Genomic DNA, 14130 nt, shown 5'->3' on the forward strand with positions numbered 1-14130 from the left:
TAGTCATTTTTAGTGCATTGCATCACAGCTCCGCGACCCGCCCAGGAACCCTCTGCGACCCACTTTTGGGTCCCGACCCACCAGTTGAGAATCACTGATCTAAACGTTCCCCTCACCCAATACATACAATGTAATGAGGACACTATTCTTGGGCCCGGGGCAACTGTCCCATTTGTGTGCACCCCCCCTGTCAGCTTCCCTGGCTCTTGATTTTGTCTCCTTTTAAAAGTGGTTTCAGTTAGTGAGGGCGGAGAGTACAAAACTAGAGTAAATATTATGAAATTGATAAATAAATCATTAAAATTAATATTTTGAATACTGACATTCATAAAATTATTAACTTTAAGTTAATAACCATTAACCTTTTATAGGTAGAGTAGGCCTATATCATTTTTAGCTGGCTAGTTTATTTCCAGAATTTAACCTACCCATTCACAAATGTTGCCTTTTTGCCCACAAATACTCACTACCTCCATCAGTTTTCTAAGTATTCATTACATGAATACATGAATACATGACTTAGAAAGGTACACTTTTCAATCAAATATGCGTGAATCTTCTACATGTCCACCATTTTCAGTGATAGACATTAGTCATTCATCACAGACATACGTATTTGGCCAAAAGATTACATTTATGAATGGGCACATACGTCTTAAAAATAAACGAATACAATTACTCACTGAACCTTTAATGAAGGTCCAACGAACAGTTTACCAGAGATCATTTGAAAAGCTATATGTGCGAACTGACAGAGAATGCAGAACCAACAATGAGGCTAATTAAGGTTAGAATAGCAAAGACAATCCAATCCACATACGTTAGGCTACTACATAATGTGGGCCTAAAAATCTACATGCCAAAGACTTTGTGCTAATATCTATATCATGTTTTAAAATGTGTTGTATAGTGCTTATTTTTAAGGTCCACTGGTGTAGTATATGATGTCAGGTTCAGTGTTCAATTCGTTCAATTGATGTGGGTAATCTGCAACAGTGGCTATGAGGAGTATTACATAACTTTCGCCATAACCCCTTTCTGTGTGTCTGTCTATTGGCTGGTGGTGGCGAGCACAGTGAGTGAGAGAGCCTGGGTTATAACCATTGGAGACTTCCAGATGGTGGCACAATATGTAAGGTCTACCCCCAGTGTCAGTGAAAGATCAAACACAATGGCTAACGCGATGTGTAACAAGACACACTTCCATTGTTCCCCTATTGAGGACAGAGAGCAAACAGACTGTGGGAAAGACTGGAGGACCAACTCACAGGCACAGACAGCATGGGAACTCTTCTTGCCTGCAGAAAAAGAAAGAAGAAAGAAAGAGAGAGAGCTGGAGAACTACCAGCAATAGGTTCCCACACTTAATTGTGGGTGGTTCTTTTTACACTTCAAACAATGCCAAAGTCTGCCACCTAAATGGGGACAACACAAGCCAAACTGTGAATCTCTGTTGTGGAAGCAGCATACTTAAACAATGTCTGTAAGATAAGACAGTAGCCTACATTTACTGTCTCCTGTTAGATGGCAAGTATGACAACTTCACAACTAAAAGAAAAAAATTACCAAAAAACTACATCTAAAATATCACTTCAAAAAGTATGCTTCATTGGGCTCTAAGTAAAAGGCATTGAGCTTGTTTTCTTTGTCTTTTAGAAGCATCTGATTTTTTTCGTTGGAAGAACAGAGATTTTTATATAGACAACGGTGTTGTTCTGGCATCTATAAATTATATTACCATACATATGCTGTGCCTTCTCACGAGATTTCCGGGCACCAGAGAACATTCCACCACAGTCATGGTATCCAAGGCTATTGTTAACTAGTAGCCCATTTTTTGTGTGGACAAACGCGCCTTCTGACCATGGTTATGTGTGCGCAGCGTCTGTCCACCTGTACCAAAGAAGGGCAAGACGTTTTCCCACACTCGACAACCACCCAGCACGCTGCACTAGACAATGGCCAAGATCAGTCAAGGCGATGACCCCCTCAATAACGGAGACGGCTTGTCTACAGGGCGTGTGAGCGAAGTGTGCGAGGCAGGCGCAAGCGTGTGAACTGCAGCTGAGGAGAGAATGTCATGAGGAAGGGAGGGGGCATGCGCCATGACTCAATAAATTAATCGCATACTTATTAATAAAGATGAAGTAGCCTGGGTTTGCAGTGCTGCAGCCTACTATTGCCATGTAATGCGTGCATTGGCTTAGGAGAACAACATAGTGGATAAATCGCAGCATCTCTACAGTCGACATTCTTGATAAGAAAGTAGACAAAACTAAATAGAAAACTGGACTGAAACAGATGCCGTTCCCTTCGCCTGCTTTTGGTATTGAGTTGTGTGTGGATTCCAAGAGCCAGCAACACGAGTCTTCCAAATAAATCCTGGTGTTTAATTGCTTGCCATAAAGTCAGCACTCGGAAACATATGCGCAAGGAACACACTGCAAGCAATAATTCTGTGTTAAACAGTTGAAGACAAGTCGCGTGCCTCCTCATCACCTCACCTCCACAAATTGTTTCCGAGTGCCATGATCAAAGGCCAAGGGATCTTCTCACGCTGTGCCAGTCACTTCAACCTCGCTTCCCACCTTCACACAGCGGTGTGAACGTGAGTCTTTTCGCCTCGTGGTTTAATTAAAGGTGTCCACGTGCCATAAACCACACGCGCTACTCGTGGGCTAATAACTTGCCTGACAACTAACTGTCGTCTTTCAGTGTATGCTTTTCTGTAGGCTAGTGAGTCTGAAAATGTGAAATAGTTTGACTAATTTTAATTTTCGGTAACCTCAAGTAATTCTGCTGAATTAGTCCGTAACCTGTTACACTGATACGATAACTACAGTGAAATAGCCTACAGTAGGCCTCAATTCAATTCAATTTGTTATGGCTACTCCAGTGCATGGGACCTGCATCGCATCACATTGCAGTTATTTGTAGCTAACTCTGGTACTGGAGTTGTCCTGTACATGGCCCCTGTCAAGTAAACCAATAAAATAGAAAAAAATAAAAATAAATAAAAATCTATCCACCTATCTATCTAGCCTATGCATTCATCCATCCATGCATACTTCCATGCATCTATCCATCTCAGTTTTCTTTATTCTATTTCTTTTTATATTATCTTTTATTTGAGATTGTATTGTTGAAGGGTAGTTGTCATTCATATTTCAAAAAAAATCAAAAGACCATACATCAGCACCAGCCTGTGCCAGAAAATTTCACAATAGTATGTGTCCTACACATTTGTATTGTTTCAGCAACACCAAGGCTTGGACTGGTGATACCTTGGGAATCTTTTTTTTCTCAGGATTGTACAAACTCGAGGCCAACCATAAAGTTGGTTAAAAAGTTACGTCTCCCCTTTGTTGATGTGTCAGAGTCTATTGGTGTGAGAGTGTGGGAAAAGAAGCCGGGGACAGGCCAAATGTCTTTGTAATGGTAATGCCCCACTATAAATACTGTGGCGTGCCTTCAGACTGTCCCCCATTTCTCATCTAGCCATCGCAGAGACCAGAGGCCATGGCCCCTTACATTGCTGCCCTGCCTGTCCCTGCGTACCACAGCCTTCCTCTCTCAGACAAGAATGGATTCAAGGTAAGTTTTTCTAGAATCATGAAAAATAACTTAATATTCATACTTTTTTCTTACATTATTGCATTGCATTGCATTTGGCAGGTACTTTTTAACTAAACAACTTACAATCGAGGACATAATTATAGCCAACACCACTAGCAGATACGAAGTGCAAAGGAAGTATAAGGAACAACAAGTGCAGAGTGCAGTGTAGGTTTTTTTTAGAGCATTTTAGAGCATTGCTATTAGAGCATTGTTTTAACATATCTATTTTTTTCTTTCTTTCTATCTCTCTTTTTCCAGTTAAGGAAGCCCTTGGTGGAGAAGATGCGGCGAGATCGTATCAACAGCTGCATCGAGCAGCTCAAGTCCCTGCTGGAGACGGAGTTCCACGGCCAGGACCCCAACGCCAAGCTGGAGAAGGCCGACATCCTGGAGATGACCGTCAGCTTCCTCAAGCGCCAGCGGTTGGAGCTGGTGGGGTCTGCTTCCATGTTGTTGGACCAGAGGGACTACAGCCAAGGCTACTCCCAGTGCTGGAGGGAGTCTGTCCAGTTCCTGACCGCCAGCTCCTGCACGGGAGCACCCCTGCGTGAGCATCACAGCCCGCAGAGACAGACTCCTCAGGATTTTTCCTCGCCTTCCTCATCGCCCTCCTCCTCCTCCTCCTGCTCCCCGTCCACCTCCTCTCCACCCACCTCAGTTTCGTTCATCTCTTCTTCTCCTGTCGTATCTAAACATAACTCAGTCAGTGTCATCCACCATGCTGTAGGCCTAAGCAAGAGGCCTATGTGGCGACCGTGGTAGTGATGGCGCATCCCTCCTTCCCTGACTGACTTTTTTTACGAAACCCTGAGGGATTTGTCATGTGTGTCTCTCAAAAGTGTTGGAGATGTTTTATTTTCCACTATTGTATTTTTATGTGGTTGTTTGTCTTCATATTGATGGACAAGAGTATTCCAATGAGTAATGTCCTTTACTATTGTTTGTCAGTGAAAAAGGATCGTATTTATTATTAAGTGAAGGACGACTTCTTTCATGGTTACGTTGGCTCTTAAAGTGTTTTTTTTTTTACATGTATAACATATTTTAATGTCCATTGGCGAATTCATACTGTGTTCATTTGGTTGATGATGGTTTGTTTCGTATAATGTTTTTTTTATAATGTTCGCATGTTTTTTGACAACTCCAGTGGAGTTAACTGTGTACCTATCAGATATGTGAATTGGTGTAATGTAGGGCCATTTCAGAGAATATTTCTCTTTGTACTGAAATGCCCTAGGCCGGTCCGAAATGTTTGCGTGTTCACAATGAAGTTCTCCATATAGTGTGTCAGTTTGTTAACTTACACTGTAAGGGTCACTACATGGTAGAATAAGCAGATATTTCAGATTAGGTCCTTGTTGTTTGATTATAGCAAGCTGATTCTCTGGCTTCTTCCAACGTGTTTGTATATACAGGTTCAGAGTTGTATAAAGTAGAAGTAGAAGTATTCTTCCAGATGCAATTACCTCACCAGTGGTATGCTATTATATGGTTTCAACTTTGTAATATCATACTACTAGTGTTGCAATTACATCTGTAAATGTACCTCTACTTTACACAACTTTGTACAGGTTGCTGTCATAGGCTCTCACAAAATTCAACATCTTCAGTGAGTTGTCACACACAAAGCAGCTGCCCACACCGACCTTGGTAAGAGCTGAGAAGTGCTCTCTCTGTGTCCATACAGTTCATTACCACCCTCAACTGTGACTGACACCAGCTGCTTCGGTTTTGTAGGCCATATTTGTGATTTTTTGTGTCATATATTATAACGGGAAGCTCTTATCTGTTATGTTATGTTGTGCTTGTTATATTATTATTTTTCCCCCAATAAACATTATTCATTTTTTTATCACTGCTTAGTGTTGAAATCTTTGTTGTGATGATGTAGTCCGGATTACACATAACTGAGAGCACTGAAAAAAAGTTTGTGTTACTGTGTAGTGGAGTGTATGTAAGTTCATCATATACATGTATTTCCTTAATTTCCCCTCGGGATTAATAAATGATTCTCTACTATATAGTCACTGGCACAGCCATACATTCCTCAGAGTGCAATGAGTGCTAGAGTAAAATGAGCATTAAATCACAATTAATGAAGCTCCAAAAGTGTCTTTATACAATCATGTCATATAGGCCCACTTATACTATCATCCTATCATGTTTTATTGAATTGCAAATGGCAGGCTATGTCTATATTTAATGGGCACACAGTGTGTGAATGCTAGACTATACTAAGCTGGTCACCCCTGTATGAGCCGTGCAAAGGTGCTGTCACTGAGAAGTCACATTGCATTAACATTAGCATTTATGTTAGCAATGAACAATAATGTACAATATGTTACTATTTAGGTGTGCATATATTGTTACATGTGTAAAAAAATAATACTGGACACGCACAGTGTAATTTTGGTATTCATTTTGATACCATATGTTTTTAATTAATATTTCTCAGTATGAGTTGTCTAGTGATTATGTTGCTTTCACAGAAATCCAAGGACTGACATTCTGTTATCCAGTAAATCCACTTGTGCCTGCAGTTTCAATAGGGATTACAACATAAAGGAACTTGATTGTACTTTACAAATACGTCACATTTACATCAATAACTTAAAAGTGGTGAATGTCGGAAACATTAAAATAAGGCATTGCGGAAGTTGGTGATACCGTAGTCAAATATCACATAATTACACTTGTGACTTTTTGATTCAATTGTGATATGGGTGAATTCCGGTAAATTGGGACACTTTTTTTGTTGCATATAAGCGAATGGCCCAAAGTGACCCAATTTACCTGAATTCACCATATACTGTAAGGCTTTTAAAAAAGGAGACATTGTCCTCAAAAAGAATGCCAATACTGTACCAAGAGTAGACCATTAAAAAAGTGAACAATAAGCTCCACAGGAGTCAACTGCTTTGCAGACATTTTAAAACAATGCTAAAAGTTTAAAACTAAGCTTATAAGTTGTGTCGGTCACTAGATAGAATCACCTGAAGCATGTAAGCTATGATTATAATTCAACCAGGAAACGTAAAACAAACAAACAAACAAACAAACAAACAAAACAACTCTCTCCTAAAACAAAACAGAAACACAAAGCAAAAGCTCGGGTTTCGTAACGCGTCCATCAATATGATGAGAAACAATAATAACAACAACAACAACAACAACAGAAAAGCTTAAAATTGTGAAATTAAAACATCTCCAACACTTTTGAGAGACACTCGGTGTCCCTCAGGTTTGTTTATATTAAAGTCCCTCCAGTGTCCTGTCCATCATCCTTACTGCCAGGGTCGCCACATGCACCTCCTGCCTGCCGCATGGTGGATCACACTGACTAAGTTGTGTTTGGTGATGACAGGAGGAGACATAGACAAGTCTGAAGAGGGAGATGGACAGGGCGAAGAGGAGGAAGAGGAGGAGGAGGAGTAGGACGAGGAGGAGGAGAGGACAATGTCCCGGCGGGGAGACCTGGGAGGGCTGTGAGGTTCACTGATGAGACTCCTCATCCTTGTCCTCGCTTGACTCTGACTGGAGCCAGTAGTCATGACGACCATCTCAGATGGAGATCCAGAGCCACACACCACATCGGACTCCTTACTCCAGGGCTGAGGAGGAGGGAAGGAGGAGTAGCCATCGCAGGAGTCGTAGTCCCTCTGGCCGAGTGAGCCGACGCCGACGCCAAGCGGTCCCAGATGCAGGCGCTGGCGCTTGAGGAAGCTGACGGTCATCTCCAGGATGTCAGCCTTTTCCAGCTTGGCATTAGGGTCCTGGCTGTGGAACTCCGTCTCCAGCAGGGACTTGAGCTGCTCGATGCAGCTGTTGATGCGATCTCGCCGCATCTTCTCCACCAAGGGTTTCCTTAACTGTAGATTAAAGAAAATAGAAAAGGGAGTATTGGTTAGTATGACTCTCAGCAAGTCTGAAGAGTATTTTCAGAGGTTTTAAGAGTATTATAGTCTTTCTGGTAGTATCCAAATCAAAAAGTGAGTCAACGCAATTCACAGCACTGAAACGATTCGCTGGGTGCAATAAACTAGGCTATCTAAAAAGAGATACTTACTTTGATTCTCTCCTTGTCAGAAAGGCTGAGTCCATCATATGAGGGTAATAGCGAGACTGTATTAGGAGACATGTTTCGTTGTGTGTGTGTGAGAGAGTGTATCTATGCCGTCTCTCTGTCGTCTCTCTCTCTGTATGGCAGCCGTATGAGAAGTGGCAAACCTGCACAGAAGGAGGCTGGTATTTATAGCCTAGCATTACCATTACAAAGCCATGTGGCCTGTCCCACACTAGCTTTCCCACACTTCTGACACCAGAGGGCTGAATCAATACTCCTGAGGGGGGTGGAGATGGGGAAGGGTGGGGGCCCGCCAGGAGGAGGAGGAGGCGGAAGAAATCAATACCTCTATGGTCAACCAAACCGCCTATCTGGTTCAATAATCACAGTGCTTCACATGGTCGCAGGTGGGGACATGCAAGCACAGTGGGATGTATGTCTTTACGATGTTTACTATATTTGGGGGTTCTATTGTTTCTTTGTTGTTGTTTTTAAAAAAACTGATGATTTCATCATATTTTTTCTTATTCTATCTTATTAGTAAATTAATATTATCTTTGGAGGACAACAGTGTCAGCACATAGATGGATGACAAAAGCCATTCAAATCTTATTTATTTGGTAAATTCATTTATTTCTATTTCTACTATTATTACAATTATTATTATTATTATTATTATTATTATTATTGTTATTAGTATTTTCTTATTTCAATTATTTATTGTTTTGTTTTGTTTTTTTGTTGTCTTTAACAACTCCCCAAGAGCTGCTGTACGTACATGTATTGCCAGTTCTTCTTTCATTTTCTTTTTTTTTCTCACCTTTTCCAAAGCACACGTTCACCGATCCTGTCCTCTGATAAATATACGTAGGACAGATGTTCTTTTGGGGCCCCCTAATGTAGATTAAACTCAATTAGCCGCCCGGACGCTCCTCCCGGGCCACACGCCCGTTGTGTGTCCCCGTCCCTGGTGAGAGCATTAGGCTGCTGAATGGAGGGCCAGTGTGGGAACGGCATCCGCCGACTAGCTCACACGTTCCCGAGTCAATGGAGTTGACCTCACCCACAACAAAAGGCCTTTTATCGGCCTCACTGCCCGCCAGCCTCCCACTCTCGATTATATTGTGTGTATGCGTGTGTTTGCGTGTGTGTGTGTAGTGTGTGCGTGTGTGTGTGTGTGTGTGTGTGTGTGTGTGTGTGTGTGTGGGTGCGTGTGTGTGTGTGTGTTTGTGCATATGTGTGTGTTTTGGGGAGGGTGTGTGTGTGTGTGTGTGTGTGTGTGTGCACGTGCGAGAGAGAGAGAGGTGGTGGGGGGTTGGAGTTGGGTTGGTGTGTGTGTGTGTGTGTGTGTGTGTGTGTGTGTGTGTGTGTGTGTGTGTGTGTGTGTGTGTGTGTGTGTGTGTGTGTGTGTGTGTGTGTGTGTGTGTAAGGGTGTTGACATGAAAAGAGAAAGAAAGGAAGAAAGACAGTGCGTGAGGGAGGAGCTGGAGCTGTGTTTGGATGATCATTACTACATGTCATGTTTCATATTATTCAAAGTGATTCAGATTCACACAGACGATCATCTGTATTTATGATACATTTATACTTTTATCTTTATTGCACATGTTATACTGAAATATTACTATTAACTGTTAAATCACATTGAGCTGCAAGGCTTGTATATATTGTGCAATATAATAAACATGTTTTTATAATAATTATTTGTATTAGCATTAGTATTAATATAAGTAGTAGTATTGGTATTGTAATTGTTATTACTAAGAAAGAATTGCATTTGCTGAGCTGTGTCATTAGACCTTTTGCTGAGGTTTGTCCAGCATTATTACTTTTCAAATCACGCACATGCCCGGGCAAATGACCCCCTAAACAACGCATCACATCACCCGATGCCAGCCTGCCAACGGCTCTCAGGCAGCCCTGCCCACATAACTGCCATCTATTATTCCCCACAAGAAGAGAAGAGGGCATATGCCCAACAGACTAGGGGGAGAAAAATGCATTGAGCAAAGACATTGATTTCACCAGATGCTGTGTTGGGTTGTGTTTCATCCCCCCCCCCCCCCCAGGCACGTGCAGAGCATAGTTGCCCACGGTGCCCGAGCAACGGCCCTTTTGCCCACATTGGCTGATATTGCCCTTCCAAGGGAGGGGAAAATAATATGGCAATTATAATTTCATATTTCAATATCATTTGATTTCTTTATAATTCATAATTTTGATTGAAGTTTTGTACAATAAAGACTTAAGTCAGTCATACAAATTCATCAGACCCGTCGAGAATGGGCACGAGCGATGTGAGGTAGGCTACGCAACAACTCCGGTGGGGAGGGAGAAGGCACGCGACAGGCCCTTGAGCGCCTATACTAAGACACACAAAAGATTTTGAAGATGCCTGGGTGTCGGCTAGAGCCCTACACACAGTCTACATATTAGGGTACAAAATATGCTCACAATCAACCTCTCTAATACAATGTTGAGTTTAGAACTTTTAGTTATCATACATCTGACAGCCAGCCAGCGCCACGTTTAGCAAAAAAACCCGACAGCCAGCTGTAGATATGCCTCGGAAAAATAGGCTAAGATTTCATGTTTCAACTGATTTGCTTTGCAATTCGTATTTTTGATTGAAGCTTCCTAAATTAAGTTTTCAAATTCAGATTCACCTGCACCTCGAGAGATAGGCAAAGGGAGGGGCAGCATATGCGCGATGCGGGGGGCACGCGCAGCTCTACATGCCATGGGAGGGAGGGGGAACAAGCATGCATGCGAGTCGACCAGGGCAGAGACGCAAAATATGTCGAAGATGTCGTGGGAGTAGAGCGACTGCCCTGACGGCCTGAGGTGAGCTGGAAACACAGCAGACTACACAGTATTAAACTAGGCCTACATGATCACAATTAATGTCTCTTAAAGCCGATCTCGAGTTTAGGACGTTTGATCCTAAATAATCTGACAGCCGGGGTGTGCCACGTTCAGATATTGGGGGAATACGACAGCCAGCTAGCTTGCTTGCAGTCAACGTTTTACATGGCTCAGGTTGTTTTGTGGAAGGCTGACCCAACTAAGAAACATGCAGATGACATGTCGTTTTATCAAGCAAGAGAGAACTTAAGGGGGGTAGGCTAGCTAAAGGAAGCACATCTCTGCAGAGTTGGCTGCGAAAAAAATGAACAGGTGCAGGTGAGGCAGAGAATCTTTTTCAGGATTGTAGAGGTTTGATCTTGGTGAGACCGCTAGGAAAGTGCGTTTTCTTACGCTGATATAGCCTATTCTCCGACCCAAAGATAGGCTACTGTTTCCACTGTCAATGTCCATGTAGCCTAATTGAAATAAATCCACTCCACGTGATAACTGACGTTTACTGTTCTTCTCAAGACATAGGCCTACAAAATGTGCTAAAACTAAAATATCTGTAATGAAAATAAAAGGTTATAAAGTCTGCGAGAAGCTCGGAGCTTCAGAGCAACATATAAGAACTGGTGCTCCCACGCCACGGTTCTTTGCGATCTGAAATGAAAGCCGGCTCGTCCTTTCTTAAAGCGACAGTACACATTTTTAATATAGGCTACAAAAGACCCAACAAATGACCTAAACCTGTGAATTCTTATTGTTTTAGCTTTCCTATATAATATTCATCATTTTAATCATGGAATATGCCTATTAATTAAATTTCAAATTCAAATTAAATGATCTTTTTGACAATTTTTAACTATTTCTATTTATTATAACTTAAAGTCTACTTTGGCTGCTACTAGGATTATAAAGATGACAGTGGGTTAATTGATTAAGCGTCCTCATATTTAGCTTATTAATTTACTCATCATTTCATTTCATTTAAGATGAGGATGACTCAGAGCCACAGACCTCTGCACATAGGGCAGGTATCAGTGATGCGCGGGCTGACGAAAAGACAAGACACAACCCACCGCTTTTTTCCCTAGTCCACCCGCTTGCCCTGACCGCAGGAAATATTTATGAAAAAATATTGACCCGCCTTTGAAAATAGTAGCCGTGCGTCTTTATGAACACCCTAGCGTCATTGGCAAAGCGCAATCACGTCAATAAAGGTCTCAGCATGGTTCACTTCCGAGGGGTCTGGATACACTTCTCATCACAGAAAATGCTGAGCTGCAGGTATAAGTTCGCTTAAATGGTTGATAGGGAACAGGTAGGCTATGAAAACACCCATAGTGGCAATGTAGCCTACAACACTTTGTCTTCTTTTGGTTTGGTAGGCTACTCCTCTGCTCTGTCCTTTTCCTGAACTGAAATTGGTTTCGCTTTTTTCCTATCCCGAAGTTGAGGGACAGGGTGCCAAGGCCACCCCCTCCTTCACCAGAGACCAAGCGGTTAATTTGGGAGTTTGGGAAAGATAATCGCGTCACATGTGTGTGCACAAACCACAAACGCAACCTGCGCCGCCTGGTGCCACTATAGGCAACGCTTGTCTTTCTAGCGCAAATGATCATTTAGCCCACACAAAGCGTGAACTTTCGTAATCTTAGATGACTGCAATGTAAAGATCCATACATGATCACGTAGGCTGCAGAGCCCTTCTCAACTGATTGACAGTTGCACTCACGGTGCTACAACGCGACATGCCCTGTCCAACAAAAAGTAGCCTAGTCTATGTTGAATAGGCTAGATAACATTTTCTCACAAATTATTATTTTCTAATATGAGCATTTCGATCATAATATGTTTGTCTGTTACCCAGACTACCAAGTTTGCTCTTCATACAATGCTATTTTATTATTTAGGCTATTTATTAGCCTATTTATTTATTTTAAGTGGCGGCATTGCTCTTCCACTGTAGGCTAAATTAGGCTACTCAAATGAGCACTGCATTCAAAGGGAATAGGCTAATAATTTGGACATTGTAGGCTATAGGCTTTAGTAGCCTATTCTATTTCGACAATGTAGGCATAGCCACTCGAATCCCTACCTGTGGAGGAAATTAATCTGTAGGTTGGTGAGCAGACGGAGCCAGCCGTCAAGTGGATTGCCTCGTAGTCGTGGTACGACACAGGAAATGAAAACAAACTCTGTAAGCAACACATGAGTGCGAAACCATTACAATTGTATAAGAAAATATGTAGGCTATATCCATCACTGCACTGTTTAGAGAGCACCCTCTGTGTTCTTCAAAATGCACTCAATGGTTGCACCTGCTGCACCAGTTGCGCGCAGAAGATATTCGGCCGACGCAGGAGCCATTAAGTCTCCTGCAGAGCGCGTGGCACCATCGTAGTTATTCAGCCATATAAACTTTGATCTATTTCGCAAAAAATGTCCCTGTCTGCTAAAGTAACTATAGCGTATGGCTATAGCCTACTTTAAAATTCGGCATCATTTCAAAGGTCCTGACCGACCGCACCCGACCCGAATTTCATTAAAAATAATATTTCATAACCCGTGCCTGCGGTCGACCGCAGTTAATTGCAAGCGCCCGCTGATTTCGGGTCAGCCCGCGCATCACTGGTAGGTAGGCATAAGACTGATAATCTCTGTGACTGATACAGGTTTAAAAACTATCAAGGCTTTTTCTCATAATTTCATTTAATTTAGGGGCAGCCACATACCACACATGAGGAAATGTGGATCAGGAGACATTTAGGGCAGGTGGGCATAAGGCTGATCATCTCTGATATGATTAATAGGTCGGCCTACATGTTTAAAAACTAGCATGTTATATCATATGGTACGCATATTCAGGATACTATACAATAAAAGATATTAATAATTATGACAATAATATACTACTTCTACTACTACTACTAAAAATAATAATACCCATGGTGCAGTTTCCTAAAAATTCTGAAGGCCGCTCATTGTTGATGTTTTTTTTTTGGGGGGGGGGGGGGATTGCCCTTTCTTCAGGTTAGAGCAACTGCCCTTTGAAATTCCTGTGCACGTCCCTGCCCCCCTCTCTCTCTTTCTCTCTCTCTTTTTTTCTCTCTATCTCTCTTTATCTCTCTCTCTGTCTTTCCCTCTATCTCTATCTCTATCTCTATCTCTATCTCTATCTCTCCCCCTCTCTCTCTCTCTCTCTCTCTCTCTCTCTCTCTCTCTCTCTCTCTCTCTCTCTCTCTCTCTCTCTCTCTCATTTATTAAGTACTGATGGAGCTTGTTCTGACCAGTATAATATTATTTCCTTGTTTATCAACTGACAAGGAAGATTCCTTTTTGCGGCTCACTCTTAAGCTGGACTGGGCAATTATTTTGGTCCAAAGATCACAATTAGGTTTTACGTATTGATGGCTATTTCAGTGCTACAAATTGTAATAAAATATAATTTGATGAATTCAGTAGCCTAGGTTAATCTCAGAATCGAATGACCACTGTTTTGGGTACCTGTCACATTTTCTCTATCCAGTTGAGTCATAATAAAGGTGCGAACCCTGTATGCCTTTAAAATATGTTTTATTGTTTTCCAGGTGTTCTTT

General features: G+C 42.0%; 2 protein-coding genes across 2 annotated transcripts; one reads left to right on the forward strand and one right to left on the reverse strand.

Moving 5' to 3' along the window:
• Positions 1-1958: 1958 nt before the first annotated feature.
• On the forward strand, positions 1959-5328 carry her12 (hairy-related 12). Its single transcript, XM_063209438.1, has 4 exons — positions 1959-2051; positions 3499-3594; positions 3877-4165; positions 5306-5328. Exons 1-4 carry the CDS (start codon positions 1959-1961, stop codon positions 5326-5328), a joined length of 501 nt encoding a protein of 166 aa, XP_063065508.1.
• Positions 5329-6863: 1535 nt separating this feature from the next.
• On the reverse strand, positions 6864-7756 carry LOC134457423 (enhancer of split m7 protein-like). Its single transcript, XM_063209439.1, has 2 exons — positions 7685-7756; positions 6864-7487 (listed from the first exon to the last, which is right to left on the reverse strand). Exons 1-2 carry the CDS (start codon positions 7754-7756, stop codon positions 6903-6905), a joined length of 657 nt encoding a protein of 218 aa, XP_063065509.1. The 3' UTR covers positions 6864-6902.
• Positions 7757-14130: the final 6374 nt, after the last annotated feature.

The sequence above is a fragment of the Engraulis encrasicolus genome, chromosome 10 (assembly GCF_034702125.1).
Source record: "Engraulis encrasicolus isolate BLACKSEA-1 chromosome 10, IST_EnEncr_1.0, whole genome shotgun sequence".
Taxonomy (NCBI): domain Eukaryota; kingdom Metazoa; phylum Chordata; class Actinopteri; order Clupeiformes; family Engraulidae; genus Engraulis; species Engraulis encrasicolus.